At 30.2% G+C, this 18,212-nt stretch overlaps 2 protein-coding genes across 3 annotated transcripts; one reads left to right on the top strand and one right to left on the bottom strand.

The window, feature by feature from the left end:
• The first annotated feature begins 1,262 nt into the window (after positions 1 to 1,262).
• LOC114422190 (potassium transporter 7-like) lies at positions 1,263 to 7,180 on the top strand. The gene is made up of 10 exons (XM_028388412.1): positions 1,263 to 1,743; positions 2,279 to 2,507; positions 2,589 to 2,837; positions 3,043 to 3,093; positions 3,430 to 3,690; positions 4,068 to 4,120; positions 4,233 to 4,347; positions 4,433 to 4,687; positions 5,333 to 5,855; positions 6,143 to 7,180. The coding sequence occupies exons 1-10, from the start codon at positions 1,486 to 1,488 to the stop codon at positions 6,675 to 6,677; spliced, it is 2,529 nt and encodes an 842-aa protein (XP_028244213.1). The 5' UTR covers positions 1,263 to 1,485; the 3' UTR covers positions 6,678 to 7,180.
• A 3,786-nt stretch (positions 7,181 to 10,966) lies between these two features.
• Positions 10,967 to 13,221, bottom strand: LOC114422187 (copper-transporting ATPase PAA1, chloroplastic-like). Of its 2 annotated transcripts, none has more exons than XM_028388409.1 (5): positions 12,908 to 13,221; positions 12,767 to 12,820; positions 12,227 to 12,380; positions 11,374 to 11,453; positions 10,967 to 11,267 (listed from the first exon to the last, which is right to left on the bottom strand). In XM_028388409.1, exons 1-4 carry the CDS (start codon positions 13,130 to 13,132, stop codon positions 11,428 to 11,430), a joined length of 459 nt encoding a protein of 152 aa, XP_028244210.1. In that variant the 5' UTR covers positions 13,133 to 13,221; the 3' UTR covers positions 10,967 to 11,267; positions 11,374 to 11,427. The 2 variants fall into 2 exon arrangements, with proteins under 2 accessions (XP_028244210.1, XP_028244211.1); XM_028388410.1 differs by having other exon boundaries at positions 11,374 to 11,447.
• Between the last annotated feature and the right edge of the window lie 4,991 nt (positions 13,222 to 18,212).

Genomic DNA, 18,212 nt, shown 5'->3' with positions numbered 1-18,212 from the left:
TATTATTTTATTGATTAAAGTAATAAATTAGAAAAAATTATAAATTTGAATTAAATAAAATTGATCAAAAACACATTAAAGCAACTATATGCATTCCCCCAATGTAAAATAAAAATGTTATTCATGATTCCACCATTATATTATAGCTTATAAATAAAGATAAACGTAATTCTCAATCTTTCAATTATTACTAGCATGAACCACCAATTATAGTCATCGTACCAAAATAATTTCACTACAATTATAAAATATTTTTTACTGCAATTATTCAATATTCTCTACTTTTATTAGTTTTATACACTTGTCTTTACGAAGATCCAAGGCTATCTTGAGTGAAAATCACCTTTATATTGATTGGTTAGATATAAACCTTAAGGATGTTTATGCCATTGTATGAATATTTTATTTTATGAATGAAAAATAATTTCATCTCATACCTCAAAATTATAAAAAAAAAAGGAATATTATATAGAATAGATAAATGTTATTTTATTCCTTTTCATTTATATTCCATTTTTTCTTCTTTTATTTATTGAAACAGAAGTGTAAAAAGAATGCTTGATAATGTTCAAAATAAAAGCCATGCCACTGTGTCCCATGTTCACATTAAAAAGCACCACATTTTTCGGATTGCGCCGTCTTAAAGCGTTACAGAGAATGCGACCGAAGCAACGAAACTAATTTTGCGCCAGATGCTCTGAATTATGGCTGGCTTCGTAGGATCGAGAAAATTAAAATTATCTTATCACATTATTATTAGAGACAAAAGAAATAAAATTTTGTTTTGTCATCTATGAATATTTAATTATAGAATTAATTTCTTAATTATAATCTTTCACTTAATAAAAAATTCAATCAAATTTTCTAATAATTATTTAAAAACATTTAAATTTTATTATTATTAAAAATTCGATCACATCCTTTGATTATTTAAAAATATTATATCCGTCAACTTCTTTAGTTTGATAATAATATTGTTAAAGAATTAAATGACCTAATTAAACTAATAAATATTAACAAAATGATACGATTATAATATTTTTAAACCATTAGAGTAATTAGGTAAAAAATTTAATAATTAAGGTTTTCAATTAAAATATTATTAAATAATTGAAAAATCTTATTAAACTTTTTAATAATTATAGATTCAACTAAACTTATAATTTGTTTATAAGTTTTAAAAAAATAAATGCATTAATTAACATGTTTTGAGAAATTCAAGCACCACCCTGTTAGGCACGCTAAGGTAGGTTCGTTCGAGAGGAAATAAAAAAAATAAAATGAACCTTATTTCCAAAGTTTTTATGTGATAAACAGATACCGTTTGGCGTTGGTGTCGCGTGAACCAACGTGATCACCACCTTGTGGAATGCAAGCACTGTCCAATCCAATCCATGGCAAACGCCAATTCCTGAGATTCAGCGATTTCTCTATGTGAAAGCCTAACTAAAGACCACGATTTTCCGCATCTAGCGAGCGTAACACATGGCCGAGGAGATCAATGGCGGAACGTCCATGGACTCCACCGAATCGCGGTGGGTTATCCAGGACGAGGACGAGGACGCGTCGGATTTGGAGAACTTCGACGCTGATTTGAGATTTAGACGCCACGCTGGCGTGGTGGATTCCGAGGACGAAGATGATAACGCGGAACAGAGACTCATTCGCACTGGTCCTCGCATCGATTCCTTCGACGTCGAGGCTCTTGAAGTTCCCGGTGCTGCTCATAGAACTGACTATGAGGTCTCTCTTTCCTTTTTCTCTTTCAGATTCGGTTAGGTTGAAATTTCTGATGAAAGAATATTTAAATCAATCTAAAAGTTTTTTCTATATGTGGGGCCTTGTGAATTGTGATTGTTAGTTTAGTTTTATGACATGGTCTACAAATGGAAAATAAGGTGAAGAAAATTAGGTATGGAATTTAACATGGTTCAACCTGCAGTCTACGTTCGCGGCGGCCAAAACAGAGTGAAAGTTTACTGTTGACAGTCAAAATTAAACCAAGCAGCATTGCAACCTTAATGATGATCTTACAATTCAAGCTATTTTGCAACAATTTAGTGTTGTTACTTTTGTTGAGTTTCTGGATTATATGAATTTTAGTCTGTAAATCACTGATGTATTTTCTAATTGTTCGTGGTCTTGTGTCTGCTGTCCACCCCGTAAAGTGTCTTACTGGTCATCATGAGATTATATAGCTTGTTACTGTAGTGGAACATCAACATCTAATGTATTAATACTATTATCTGCTTGTTGTCTTCATTATATTTCATCGCAGGACATCAGTGTGGGTAAGAAAATTGTATTGGCTTTTCAGACACTTGGTGTTGTCTTTGGTGATGTGGGAACAAGTCCATTATATACGTTCAGTGTTATGTTTAGAAAGGCCCCTATTAATGGAAATGAAGACATTCTTGGAGCTTTATCACTTGTCTTGTACACTTTAATCTTGATTCCTTTAGTGAAGTACGTCCTGGTGGTTCTGTGGGCCAATGATGACGGTGAAGGTATATTAAATTAAATTGTTCTTGAATAAAGCTTCTCTCAGTTATGTCCTCAAAATCATACTTGTTCTAAAACCACTGCAGGTGGTACTTTTGCCTTGTACTCCTTGATCTGTCGTCATGCTAAGGTGAGTCTTCTCCCCAATCAGTTACCATCCGATGCCCGTATATCAAGCTTTAGGCTGAAGGTGCCATCCCCTGAGCTTGAAAGGTCATTAAAAATCAAGGAAAGACTTGAGAATTCTCTGACTCTGAAGAAGACTCTACTATTTTTCGTTCTTGCTGGTACTTCTATGGTTATTGCTAATGGTGTTGTTACACCAGCGATGTCAGGTTATATACTGATGCTACTTCATGTATACCTGTAATTTCTTCAGACTTGCTTTGGTCACTGTGTTCAGGATGATGTTAATACCATTTGCATATTGATATAATGATATGTTGTTGCTTGTATTGATGACCAGCTATTGTTTTCATTAACTCTTTCTTCTGTTTAGTTCTTTACAATAATTTTCTTTCTATTGTTGCTTTGCTGCAGTACTGTCATCTGTTGGTGGTTTAAAAGTTGGGGTAGATGCAATCAAGAAAGGTATTATGTAACCTATTAATGAACTCTATTATCTGTAATAGTTATTAATACCTAGATTGAATGTCAGATATCCACGGACACATCCAAAGAATTTCAGTTTAGACCCTTTATTTTTTCTGTCTTCTTTGGCTAAAATAAATCATCTAAGCTTAATGTAATATCACTGCTTCTATCTATTGACTTGGTTCGAGAGAATAAAAAGCCTTTTTTCAATAAAAAATCTGGGTTTTTTTAGATGGGTTGTGAGGTGGGTATATTATTAAGCTGATTTATATCCTTATGTTGTGATCATTTGTATGGTTGCTTGAATCTTTTCTTCGCTTTTTGACTCTGCAGATGAAGTGGTGATGATTTCAGTTGCCTGCCTTATCATTTTGTTCAGTGTACAAAAGTATGGAACAAGTAAAATGGGACTTGCAGTAGGACCTGCTTTGTTCTTATGGTTTTGTTCTCTTGCGGGCATCGGGATATATAATCTTGTCAAATATGACAGTAGTGTCTTGAGGGCATTTAATCCGATTCACATCTACTATTTCTTCAAGAGGAACTCAACTAAAGCATGGTATTCTCTAGGTGGTTGCCTTCTGAGTGCAACTGGTAAACACATACATGCAAGATCTTGATACTGAGAATGCAATAATACTATCCATTTTGTCCTATCATTTATGTAAATTTGGTTCTACTAGTCTGTTTTTATTTGTTTTAAAAACAATGCATTGCAAGCAATTATAAATATCATTGTACAGGTTTTCATTTAGTGTTTGATGCTATCTGAGGAGAAATAGTCAGAATATTTTTGAGGTTTATTGATAAACTATTCTGTCACTGTAATCCTTATCAGCTTGCGAATCGCGATAACTTGATAGTTGATATTTTAATGTGATAAAATTGCAATACAAATGTAACTATTGATGGAATATGCACAACCTATTCAACTATTAATTGACATAAATACTGACTGTTTCATATTGCAGGTTCTGAGGCCATGTTTGCAGATCTTTGCTACTTTTCTGTACGTTCAGTTCAGGTAGTAGATTTTGTGTTTGTCATATTTATTTGACTGTCATGCTTTCATTTCTTTTATTTCCTGTGTGCTCGTGAACAAATATGCTGGTGAAACTGATGATGCTAATTTGCAGCTTTCATTTGTCTTTCTTGTTTTGCCGTGCCTACTATTGGGTTATTTGGGTCAAGCTGCATACCTTATGGAAAACCATGCTGATGCTGGTCAAGCCTTTTTTTCTTCTGTTCCAAGTGAGTGTCAATATTATCACTCTTTACAGTGTGCTGGTTTTTGCAATTTACAGGATCTTCAAGTAATGATATTCTCTGTCTGCAGGTGGTGCATTCTGGCCAACTTTCCTTATTGCTAACATTGCGGCACTTATTGCGAGTCGGGCTATGACAACAGCAACATTTTCATGTATAAAGCAATCAACTGCACTTGGTTGTTTCCCTCGTCTTAAAATCATTCATACTTCTCGGAAATTTATGGGCCAGATCTATATCCCTGTGATAAACTGGTTCCTCTTGGCTCTTTCCCTGGTGCTTGTCTGCACTATATCTAGCATTGACGAGATTGGAAATGCCTATGGTAATGAACATATCAATTTATTTTTATTCCTGCATAAAACTTATCAGCCATGTTTACGTAAGATAGTCAAATTGAAACTTGGTGATAATGTTAATATCACATTTTTATTATATACTATCACAATAAAACAGTTTGCATCAGTAGCTTGTATTACTGTAATTATTTGGAAAGGCATTAAACTGCTCTCCTAGTATTTCCTTTTTATTTGTAATCTTAATATTTCCTTTGCATGTCCTCAGTTATAGTTGAGAAATAATAATACAACTGGAGCCTTGTATAAGAGGACCCAATTTGCATAGAAGTTAGAAGAATCCATGCACACTGAGACCTAAAACCCCATCATTGCACTGCTTTTTATATGCTGGCTGTAAACTTTGAATGATAACATTTTGTGTATATATGTTTCCATCATCAAGACTTGTAAGAAGTGGTGATTGTCATTTTATTACGAATGGCTGTGGCTCACAATGTCACATTGAGGAAACTTATTCAAGTTTATAAAAATTGAATTGATCCTGATTGATAATAACTTGATTTGGCAAGCTAGATAGGGGGATGTAGACAGGTGGATAGTTTACCTTTCTTTAGCTTTTAGGCACTTATGATAATGTATTCATATTCGGCTTGTTCCTTATCCCCTTTCAGGCATTGCTGAGCTTGGGGTGATGATGATGACCACTATTTTAGCAACCCTTGTCATGCTTCTTATATGGCAGATACACATCATCATTGTGCTGAGTTTTGTGGTAGTCTTCTTGGGATTGGAATTAACTTTTTTTTCATCTGTCCTGTGGAGTGTGACTGATGGAAGTTGGATTATATTGGTCTTTGCTATAATAATGTTTCTTATAATGTATGTATGGAATTATGGAAGCAATCTCAAGTACGAAACTGAAGTCAAGCAAAGGCTGTCGACGGATTTGATGCAAGAATTAGGTTGTAATCTAGGGACAATCCGGGCTCCTGGGATTGGTTTGCTTTATAATGAGTTGGTCAAAGGAATACCGGCAATTTTTGGCCATTTTCTGACCACACTTCCTGCAATACACTCCATGATTATATTTGTGAGTATCAAGTATGTTCCTGTTCCTATGGTGCCACAAAGTGAAAGGTTCCTTTTTCGGCGAGTCTGCCCCAAAAGCTACCATATATTTCGTTGTATTGCCAGGTATTCTCACATGTGTTTCTTCACACCTGCTATGTGTGTAGTATTAGATCAGTGGTGATTCAAACCTTTACATTCGTTCTAAGTGGTCTAAGGAAAAGTTGAATGGATTGTGAAAATGAGGTCCTATATATTACTTTAGTGAATGATGTATTGTATCCTCTTAATAAAAATGTGCTAGTGCAATAGGTTCATGTGAAACTGAGCATCTCATTAAGGGATAATTTAGTGAATATGTATTTTATCCTCTTAATAAAAATGTCTTTTTGTCTGAATTTTTATATCAACAGGTATGGTTACAAAGATGTTCGGAAAGAAAATCACCAGACTTTTGAGCAGCTGCTGATTGAGAGCCTAGAGAAGTTTATACGTCGTGAGGCTCAGGAGAGGTCACTGGAGAGTGATGGGGATGGTGATACTGGTTCAGAGGATGAGTACCCTAATTCTAGGGTTCTCATAGCTCCCAATGGGAGCGTTTACTCACTTGGTGTTCCTCTTCTTGCTGGTTTTAAGGATACAAGCAACCCCGTTTTAGAAGAAAGCACATTAGACGTGATAAGCCCGGTATCCACTGATCCCCTGGTGTTTGATGCTGAGCAGAGCCTTGAGAGTGAGTTATCTTTTATTCATAAGGCTAAAGAATCTGGTGTTGTGTATCTTCTTGGTCATGGGGATATAAGAGCAAGGAAGGAGTCGTGGTTTATCAAGAAGTTAGTTATAAACTATTTTTATGCCTTTTTGAGAAAGAACTGCAGAAGGGGGATCACAACTTTAAGTGTACCACACTCACATTTGATGCAAGTTAGCATGACATACATGGTTTGAAAATCAATCAATTTTGCAGCCCAAATAAAACGAGTGGCAATTCTCTTGAAAGCTACAGTTTGATAGCAATGAAGGGTCCCTGGAAAGGTCTTATTTTGGATTGCTCAATCTGAAATGTTCGATCCTTTCTAGCCATTTTGGATCTCCAAATTGTTTATTGTCCTTCCAGCGCGAGAATCCGGAAGTAGTCCTGATGTTTGTTGTCGTTGTGGATTCACCATCTGCATATATGGGATTAGAAAAAGGCTGATAACAAAGAGAAAATGTTAAAAACTAACATCCCTCCCTATGCATACAATGCACATTTGCGAATGTGTCAAATTCAACTTAAACGCAAGAACCATGGACATCGAGTATTGTACAGTGGCATGCCATTGCCCTTAGTTTTCTTATTCTATCACCTTTATTTGTTGTTTACCTTCCCAACTCTGACTAGGCATTTTCTTGATTGAAACACAAATGAGATCATATCTTTTTTTTTATTTGAAAATTTTCATTATGTATATGTATGTTACCCTTTTTGGTCTTTAATATAGCACTAAATTCACGAGTTGGGATAAAAACACTAACTGGTAGGTCTGAAGCTTTCACCGATTCGTGAATTGTGTCCTTTCTCTGATTCACATATTATAGTTAAAAAAAGGAATCAGAATTCAAATGCATCGAAGTTTTCGAATTAACCATCGGACCTGCTAAGAGATGTAATATGAAAAATAACAAACGCTTTTGCCTCAAGAGAACGCGTGTAGAGTACTATACAAATTTACGAATCTTTAAGGATGAAATGTTCGAAGCCACCATGAAACAAAGATGATCTCATCATGAATGTTGAAAGTCACACGAAAACAATCGAAGTATAGTGATTTTACTATCAAATTCAACCAAATTAAAAAATCTCAGATTGAATTAAATCAGGTTATAATAATTTTGCTGTCAGACTCAGTCTAATTAAAAAATATCAAATTACATTAAGTCGGGTTCTAATAATTTTATTGCCAAACTCAACCTAATCTAATTCGATCGATTGGATTGAGTTAGCTTAATTGAGTTATGAAATTTAAAAATTAAAATTTTTATAACAGATTTTTTAAAATGATTTTCTTTAAAATGTCCAATATAATTACATTTGAGTATGTAAATTTGTTGCATAAAAAGAGTTAAGATTTTTATTTTTTAAATTTTATTATATTATTATTAATAATATTAATATTTTTTATTTTTTACTATTGTACGACCGGGTCGGGTTAGTGCGCTAAATGCTCTACAATTAACCAGTAATAAGTGGGTGAAAGTATTAATTTTTTTATACAATTGACAATGGACTTTTTCATTGATAATTTTGACCTCAACAATAATATTGAGGGAAAGGCCCTCAATAATCTGTGAGTAAAAATAGCGCAATTTTAAATTTATGGTGAGATAAAAGCCATCAATAATAAGCTTATCTAAAAAGAAAAGCCATCTGTTATAAAGTAGGATTGTTTATAATGGAGTTTACGGTGGGCTAATTAGAGAGCTTGGCCTCTTAATAATTGTCTATTTTCTTATTAAATTTATATATGTTTAAAAAATTAACAATACCTTCTATCAATTAACAATACCTATACCTGAACATATTAATTAATCGGCTTCATTGTTTTTTACTCTCAATTTTTTAATTTTAAAAAAAATTTAACCCAACAAATTAATCTAGTGTACTTCACCTCTAATTTATAAGAAATTTACAAGTTTTACTTTCTATTATTTTTTTCCTAACATAATTATACTTTTATCTCAAATATATTACTTTTTTGACAAATTTTACATTCAATTTTTCATTTTTTGCAAATTTTATCCCAACTTTTATACTTATTAATGAAAAAAATCGGGGTAAAATTTACAAATTTATTAAAAGTTGAAAAAAATGTATCAATTAAAAAATATTAAGATAAAATTCACCAAAAATTAAAATAAAATATACAATTAAGTCTAATTAATTCCAAAAATAATCAATTCATTTTTTTATTCCCTAATTAGTGATCTTAGAATACTAATTAGCATTTTTGCTTTTTTTATATCTGTTTTTTATTTTTTAAAAAAACATTAATTTGATCCACATCCCAAATATAATATTTTTCACACGCCTGAATCCATATAATTAAAATCTAATAAAATTTGTATAAAACACATACTTCAATCATAAAAAATCATGAAAATAAATTCTTGACATGCATTGCATTGATCTATACATACAAATTTTATAGACAGGTATAAGAGAAATTCTTGTATACATTATGATACCATGTTTGTACAATAATAAAAGCACATAATTTTAATTATGAAAATAAAATTTTCACAAAAACATATACTTCAATCATAAAAAAATCATAAAAATAAATTTTTGAATATACATTCATCATTCTTATAAATATTTTTTTTACAAATTTTTTTTCTAATTAAGATAAATATAATATAAAAAATATAAAATAAAATAAAGTCATGTCACCATTAAGACAGAGACTTTATTATATAATTAATCAAGGAAATCATGGTTGTTGAAAGATTCATCAGCATGATCCACTTTGGGAAGAGATTGATGCACATGGCCGACGACGACAATGGAAAAAGAAACACAGACAATCTATTCAATGATCCTCATAAGATGAGATCTTCAACAATTTACAGCTAAACTGTGCACCTGTTTGTTGGGTGAAGGATACAGGTGGAGGAGACCGCATGACAAGCTTGGACAGGAGATTGAAAGATGGTAACCAACAGAAATTAGGTAAAAAAAAAAAAAGTGGAGTGTACGATGATAGATGAATGGACGAAGAAGAAATTAAAATGGGACAAAAGGATGAAGGATACGTCTGTTGAAGAAGTTTATGGCTACATTGAGAGATAGGAATTGTTTCTATTTGGTGCGGCGGCGAAGTGAAAGGTTTGCAGTTTGTAGCTAGGTTTAGATGTTGTGTTACATGACCATAAGAAAAAGGTTAATAACCCTACCAAAGTTGGGTTTGTGTGAATGTACTTAAAGTGGTTATGACACGTGAATCACCGTGTGTCTAGGTCATACTGTTGGTGAAGGCACGTGATGTGTCAAAAAAATATTAAACAGAACCGATTCGAAGATCTCAAGCTGTACCAAAAGAATTATGTTGTGTGGAAATTGCATTGGATTAGGAAAAAGAGGTCCTTTTTATGTGAAAAAAAAAATGAGGTTTTTTACGTTTTTTTTGTTACAGTGTATATATATATATATATTAACGTGCCGTCGCAAACTTGCAATTGACTACTTTTTTTAAGCGAAATAATTTAGAGGAATTGACTACTTAGCACCTCATTAAGGGGATAATTTAGTGAAATAGTAATGTATTTTACCCTCTTAATAAAAACGTCTTTTTGTTTTATTTTTGTCAACAGGCATAAGGCCAAGGATTTGTCAAAAAAAAAAAAAAAGGTATAAGGCCAAGGAAGGACTCAGGGTTTACGAAGCTAATTATAAACTATTTTAGTATTTTTACACCTTTTTGAGAAAGCACTGCAGAAGTGATCACAACTTTATGTAGACTTGCATTGAAATAGTGGAAACAGAAATGGGTGAAAAAAATTGAAATTTAAATAGTTAGAAAAATAGAATGAAAAAATATCTCTAGAAGTAAACTTCTCTCTCTTTTTCCTCTCCTACTTTCTTTACAATCAAATGAAAGAAAATGCATCATTATCTACATTTTTTTATCTCTCTATCTTCATTTCTCTCAACCAAATTATAAAGGACATAAAAGTCATTCAAAGATTTTTCTGTGAAAATTTTCTACTTTTTTTTAAAAGAAAAACAATGCTCTTATTAGGCATTAGATTAATTCACAATATTACTCTACTGTTTTTGATTCATAGAAATCATATTAATTTCTTGTTTTTTTTAATAACCATTTTTCACTTGCTTCCACTGCCAGTTTTATTTATTTTTTAATATTTTGGTTACATAAAAATTTGAAAAAAAACTAAATATTAATTTTACAACAAAATAATCGAGTATCTCTGTTTAACAACACATTTATAAAATAATATACAACAACCTTCAATATTATAATCACATTAGTTGTTAGTATTAATAAACTGACCTTAGTCCTTAATATAATTATAGTTATTATAAATTGACTCAAATTTTAAAAAGTATCAATTTGTTATACAAGTTTTGTTTAAGGATAGCAATGCTCTATTCAAATCATCATTCTCACTTTAAGTTAGCCAAAGAATGTATCATTCATCCAGGGCATTGATACTTTGATTTTAATTCTCAAGTATGCTGTGAACATCTTCATATTGACTCGTTTATTATCGACATCTAGAAGAAATCATTTGTCATGAAAAATGGAAATCACCCACAAAATGTCATACGCATCATAGACATAAATCCCAACAAAACTCCGCATGAATTGAGTCCGCGAAATTCTTGACAAAAACAGTGCTCTCTTATGAATAGAGATCGCTAATAGTATTACATTAGTTTATGGGCAAATTCTACAACATGCAGGGCCACCAGGCACGCACAGACATGGCTCTCCAATATTCACCATTAAGGCCTAAGGGGCTGCAGAAACTCACCTATTGACGAGAAGGGATAACTTATAACATCAATAATTGTTTTAAAACCTATCTTATATACGAGTATATAAGATTTTATAACAGTTTAATCCGTTAAAGGACATACCATGGACTCCAGATAACCACTCTTTTGCCTTTATATGATGTAATAAGAACTCCTTCAGCTGCTATCTTCTTGATCTGTCACTTAACCCACCAAGGGTCATGTAAATCAAATAATAGTATCGAAAATGCATAATGATTGCTAAGTGAACAACAAGCATACTAAGGGAAGAAAATGTCCATCATCATATTTAAGTTCTTTTCTTTTGGTACATTTCATGTTTATGTATTTTAAGTGCATGTATCTAGCAGTTCAAAGGTATAACTATGAGCAACAACATAGCATTTAGTTAGCAATTCTACTAGTGATGAAAAGTTGAGTTTTAAGACAGATATATAGAAACTCAAAGTCTCAAACTGTTCTCTAACATTTTAATTAGTAATATTAAGAGGTAACGGATATTGCAACGACGTTATAATGAATCCTTACTATCAGTTCTGTTAAAATGGGATGGTCTGAGGAGTAAAATATTGAAACGAAGAAAAACCAATGAAGCACGCAATTTTATGAAAATTAGACCAGCCACAAAACATAGAAGGATTTTCAAATTCTCATTTATTAATGTTCCAAGTATCAATAAAGGAGATTATTAAGTGGCAGATTGAGGAGAAAATAATGCAAACATTGCACATGAAAAGGAATCAAATGACTACAAAATCCCCTCAATATTCACGCACCTTTTCCAACATCCTTCATTTGTTTTGTTGAGGAGAAAAACAGATATATGGATATCCTATTTTTACAAAAACACCCATTTGGCACTTCTCTCTATATTGCATAAAACTTCATAAAAACCAAATACAGTGACATTTGCAACATTGGACAACCACAAAAAAAAAAAAAAAAAATACCATACCTCGAAGGGTAGAAGTAAAACCACATGTAGTTAAATGCTGTGCAAGTTCCTCCCCCAATTGCTTTAGACCATCTGGTGCAGTTTTTTGTTCAGGCACAAGGGAAACGGTTGCTGTCTCGGATGTCAAATTTACATGAGCAGATAACACTTGCGGCTGTCCACAGTCCACTCCATTAATCATCAAACATAAACTTAGGTTATATTCAAAGATACTCCCTCTCGAATATAAGCAACAAAAGTATTTTTTTTTTTCAAATATAAATTAATCTCAACTACTCATGTCTTATTTAATGAGACTATTTTCAAAAATCAAAATATCATTCATCTAATAAGTTAAAAGACTTTAGTAAAAATGTTTATTTTTTAAATGAGACTCACATACTTTTACTTTTAATAAAGATAACAAATTCCTTAATAAGTGTGAAATATTTCTTTTATACGCGAAGGAGTATAGCATAAGGAGGGAGTATAGCATAAGAAACTGTAATGGATTGAAATTGAAACTAGATAAATAAAACTGTAACTATATCTATTACTTACTCGGCTTTCTAGAATTTTTTTGACGCTATTTGTACATCCCTCGCACATCATTCCCTAGAAAGAGTGAGAAGTGAATTTTAATTTCTATAATTTGATTTGATTCCGTTCCAGAAAAATGGAAATAGAAGAGGTGAAACAAACCCCAACATGGAGAGTAATGACGGCGTCGTCACCGGCGGAAGAGCACCGCGGAGGCGAAACGGAGTTGAGGCGGCGATGAAGTGGTCTAATAACACTGACTCTGCCTCTGACGAAATGATGCTTCTGCTTCAGAGGTTTGAAAAGCGCTATCTGTGTCACCGTCAAAGACGACGCAGAATCCATTGCGATCGGAAATGGAATCGGAATTGAAAGAGAAGAAGACATTATTAGCACGGACACGAAGCACCTCTCACAACCTCAACCAGGGAAGACCAATTACTCAACTCTTTTGTTATCGTCTATGATACATCCGTAAAATATAGAAATAAAAGTCAGTTTAAAATAAGTGTTTTTTTTAATAAGTAAATAGAATTTACTTATTAAAATAAATAGAAAGTTATTTTTTTAAGCAAAAATAATTTAAATGAAATATATTAAAATTTTAAAAAAAAATATTTAATTAAAATAAGCATTTTTTTAATAAATAAGGTTGAACAAACTGAATAAAAAGCTACAATAGTTATTACTAGTTTAAAAATTTATCGTTTATCAAAATAATTCAAATGAATAATAAATTTTTAATACGTATAATAAAAATGCACGCTGGAAAATTCATTATTAAAACTCACTCTTAGTTTTTAATTTATTTAAGTAATTATATTTTTTCTTATAAACATGTTAGTTGTTAAATTTTGTTAGTAAAAATATTTGTCAAGTCTTTCATTTTTTTTTCTTTCCTCATCAAATAGTAATTGTATGTGACTCGATGAAAGTAATATTATAATTTTAGGTCTTATGCGGATAAAAAATAATATTTCGAGACTTATTTATAAAACATTTTAATTGTTGTAACAAACACAAATTTTAATTGAAAAAAATAATCCTAACATAATGTTTAAAGAGTTTAATGCTCATGAATTGACCGTCTAAAGTAATTTTATATTATTATCTAATAATAAATTATTGTTATTATAAATTTTAAAATATTATAAAAGACAACAAATTTATCATATATTATGGATTATGATTGGATGATAATGTAAAATTACTTTATATTATTAATACATAATATGATGTTTTAAATGAATAATTTCATATAAAAGATAATATTGTGATTATAAAAAAGCCAAATGACCTATTTGGTCATACATCTTATTTTTTTCAATTTGGTCTTCTATGTTAAAAAAAAAAACAAAATGATCCTTTGTCAATGTAAACTTAACACCATTATTGAAAATAAGATAATAACAGTTAAAAACCACCAGAAAATATAAGTTTTTTTCTTCCATTCATCTTATTCTTATTCTTCTTTTTCCTTCCTCCTCCTTCATCTTTCGCCATTCATCTCCAACTCAACAACGTACAAGAAAAATCTTCAAATCAAGAATACCAACCATACTCACAATCCAAAACAAGAATGTATAGTTCCAAAAACAAGAATGAATGGTCTCAAAATGATGGAAAGTTAACTCAAAACAACTCCTTAATTTCTCAATCAGGGTTCAATCTAATTTTTTACCTCATTCTCTGCTCCTACCTCCATTGTCAACAAGGGCCAACTCCCTATGCAGCACGACATCCTCGCACTCCTCGACATTTGCAAGGAGTACCTCAAGCACATGATCTTGCATTCGAGTTTGTTGTTGCAAACCTCCTTCGTGACACAACAGTAATCGTAAAGGCTCTTCCTCTCTCCAAACTACCATCACCTCTCAATGGCTCAGCACCACCAGCTTCACCACTAGCATCTCCATCATAAATGACGTCGTCAATTCCCAACTCAACCATAAAACGACATAGTTGTCGCCACCAAACGACAATAAGAAAGAGGAAAATCGCACTCAAGAGAATCTCCTCCCTTCTTAGAATGAGATTCTAGAATCTTTCAAATCGAATGAGAGATGGAAGAAAGAGAGAAGAATAAGAGGAAGAAGGGAAAGCACGAATCATTTGTTGAAAGAGGCACATTCGACAATTTCAATTCGATGAAGTCATGCGTTTGAGCTTGGGTTGACTTGGAGGCCAACATTAAGAAGGATTATTACTTTGACCTAGGTTTTTGAGATCTTCGTTTATGATTTATAGTGTGAGAAAGTTGTTGAAAGGCATAGATGAGAGGAGAACAATCTTGAATGTGGGAAGATGGTTGTGTTTTTCAAATTTGTAAATGGTATAATAATGACGACTAAAAATCGCTAATATCTTAATTTCATTAATGATGTTAAGTTTCCACTGACGGAATAATCATTTTGGTCATTTTCAAAAATATATATGACCAAATTAAACTTTCTAAGAGATAAAAAAATCAAACTAAACCAAATAAATAAAATAAATGATCAAATAAGTCATCTAACCTTTAAAAATAAATAAAGATACTCCATTGTTACTTAACATATATTTAGACAAAATAACTTAAAATTCCACTATCATTTTTTTTAAAAAATAATATAAATTTGTTGATGCTAAATTATTTAGTTCTTGTAAATCTTGGGCCAAACAATTAATAGGGTTAGATTATTTTGGACATAGATATACTTTTAGGTCTTGTGTTAGTTGTATGGATCTTAGGAGTGACTATGGATCCAATCCAAACCAATGATTCAATAAATCCAAACTAAACCAAAGAAAAAAAGTTATAAATTTGTTGATGTTAAATTATTTGTGTCTTGTAGACCTTCAGCCAAACAATTAATACGGTTAGATTATTTTGGTCATAGACATATATTTTAGATCTTGTGTCAGTTGTATGGGTCATGACTATAAGTCCAATCCAAACTAATGACAAGATAAATCCGAAAAAAAAAATCAAAGACAAAATATTCGATTGGTTTGAACTATCAGTTTAGTTTGGATTTAAAAATTACAAACTCGGTGACTTCTGTTCAAATATAATATTTGAGTCCTGCAAAATTCGAGCTAACTCAAACTTATATATATATATATGTATATATGAGGTGTTCACAAGTTCAAGTCAACTTGGTGGCCCAACATAACCCAATTATATTAGGTTGGGTCTTCTACGTGTTTAGGTTGAATCCAACCCAACCTGATTAAGATCCAATCATATATGAGTTGGATAATGAGTTCTATTTTTTTTCAATCCGATCAAACTCAAATCATACAATTATTTTTTTTATATATAAGTTAATTATTAAATACAAAACATATTAATTTTTAGCTCACATAGTTCATTAAATTATTAAATTAAACCATCCATGATTTTTTTTTCTTTTTAAAGTTGTTTATATTTCTATATTGAATTTGTTTATGTTTTCTCATGCTAATACAATACTTTTATTTCAATCTAAAATAAAAATATCGTATAAGCATTCAAATTATTAATTATATTAGTAACATATTATTACAATTTAATTTCTTTTGAGTGTATTTAGTCATTATATACTTACAAAAAGTATAAGTAAAAACAAATTATTATTAAAAATTTAATTTTTACAAAATGTAAAATAAATTTTAAATATTTAAATTTAATTAATGCAACTCAAGTCAATCTAACTCATAAACATCCCATATATATATATATATATATATATATATATATAATTTTTTTTTAATCTCATAATTCTTTAGATTGTGTAATTTTATAATTCTTACTTTTAATATTATTTATTAGTTTTCTTTTATTTTATTATGATTTTTACCAAAAGATTTAACTTAATTGATAAATGTTTTTTTATTGCCACATATAAAAATAATATTGTGATTTTCTTTAATTTATATATATTATTTTTAATGTTTCTGTCCAAACCAACCCGAATATAATCAAGCTGGTTGGGTTCGAGTTATCGTTTTTTTTTTTTTGTTGATAAAAACAAATCAATCCCATCCAATTAATATTAATTATTAATTAGTTTAGATTAAAATGTCTTCCAAGCCCTGAATTAACCTAACCCGTGATCATCCCAATGGATCCAATCCTGGAATGAAAATCGTGCACTCCACACCAGACTACGTTAATGAGAGGAAGCAACTAATAAAATGAATATAGACCTATTAAATAATTTATCACTCAATGTCAAACCATTTTTTTATTATCTATATATTTAATCGTCTAAAAAGTTTCATTATATTTTTTCAATATGCTTTTTTTATTTTTCTTTAAATTAAATTTCAATAACTTTTTATAATATATATATATATATATATATATATATATATATATATATATTATTTAGACGTTCATTCTTATAAATTTTCCAGAATATAAAGTTATTGAAATAAAGTGAGGAGAAACAACGTTTTTTTAAAAATGGTGAACGCTTTGTTATTTTCCAAAGAGTAAAAATACTTCTCCATAAATATTTTACAATTATTAACGGAGAGATATAAAAAGCGAGCAGAAAAAGACTGTTTAGTAAAATAAATTATGCGAAGAAAAAGTAAAAGAAGAAAAAAAATATTAAAAAGATTGTTAGATGTAGTTTGACTTTGACTTTTGAGACCAATAGTTGAATGGAAAATGAACCTCTTCATTTTCTTTTTCTTTCATTTCCTCTGTTTCTTTCGTTTTATAAACTTTTTGGAATATAAATTAATTGAAGATGACACACATTTTATTTTATGAAGAGTAACATTTATTTTGTCAAAAGTTTAGTAATGAAAAAATGCAAGGAAAAAAATAGAGAGAATTTAAATCCGGTTAAGTGACGTTTTTTAATAGACAAATAAATAATCGGATCGGATTTTCTGATGACCTTGATCTGAAAATCCATCTGTTATTTTTGTTATTTGGGGTTACTTATTCATGAATAAATTTCATAGGTTTAAAGTGGAATATTAACTAATATATATTTATTCAATAGAAATATTTATTTTTTATAATTAAATTTATAATAAAGAAATAATTTTAAACATAATTAAATTATAATAAATGTTATTATAATATTGAATATATAATTTATATTTTAGTTTTTTACATATTATAAATATCTTTAAATAAATTTTCTCTATGACACAGTTGTCTCATTAACACCCAAAAAAGTATCTTAAAAAAAAGTAAATTTACACGAGTTAGGAAAAAAAAATATAAATGATAAAAATTTATGAATATTTGATGCAATTAGATAGTTAAGATTAAATTTAAGATAAAAAAATTTAACTTAATTAGTTGAACATCATATCATACATAAATTATTATAAATTTAATATTATTTTTTATTTTTACAGGTAAAAAAATATATCTAAAATCATTAATTAAGTTAAAATAATCTTTAAACTTTTTTTTATATGTTGGATTAAGCTAGTTAAGCTCTCTAATTATATTTTAAATTTATAATAAATAATTTAA

This window comes from Glycine soja, chromosome 8 (assembly GCF_004193775.1).
Source record: "Glycine soja cultivar W05 chromosome 8, ASM419377v2, whole genome shotgun sequence".
Taxonomy (NCBI): domain Eukaryota; kingdom Viridiplantae; phylum Streptophyta; class Magnoliopsida; order Fabales; family Fabaceae; genus Glycine; species Glycine soja.
This window is presented reverse-complemented; position numbering and strand designations above follow the sequence as displayed.

Bases quoted from the DNA above. Each gene is read 5' to 3' on its own strand.
- LOC114422190 (XM_028388412.1), top strand. From the start codon at position 1,486: ATGGCCGAGGAGATCAATGGCGGAACGTCCATGGACTCCACCGAATCG. The intron at 3,094-3,429 runs GTATTATGTAAC...TTGACTCTGCAG, and splicing joins GGTAGATGCAATCAAGAAAG to ATGAAGTGGTGATGATTTCA. The intron at 5,856-6,142 runs GTATTCTCACAT...TTATATCAACAG, and splicing joins ATATTTCGTTGTATTGCCAG to GTATGGTTACAAAGATGTTC.
- LOC114422187 (XM_028388409.1), bottom strand. From the start codon at position 13,132: ATGTCTTCTTCTCTTTCAATTCCGATTCCATTTCCGATCGCAATGGAT. The intron at 12,821-12,907 runs GTTTGTTTCACC...CACTCTTTCTAG, and splicing joins TCATTACTCTCCATGTTGGG to GGAATGATGTGCGAGGGATG. The intron at 12,381-12,766 runs GTAAGTAATAGA...GACTGTGGACAG, and splicing joins AAAAAATTCTAGAAAGCCGA to CCGCAAGTGTTATCTGCTCA.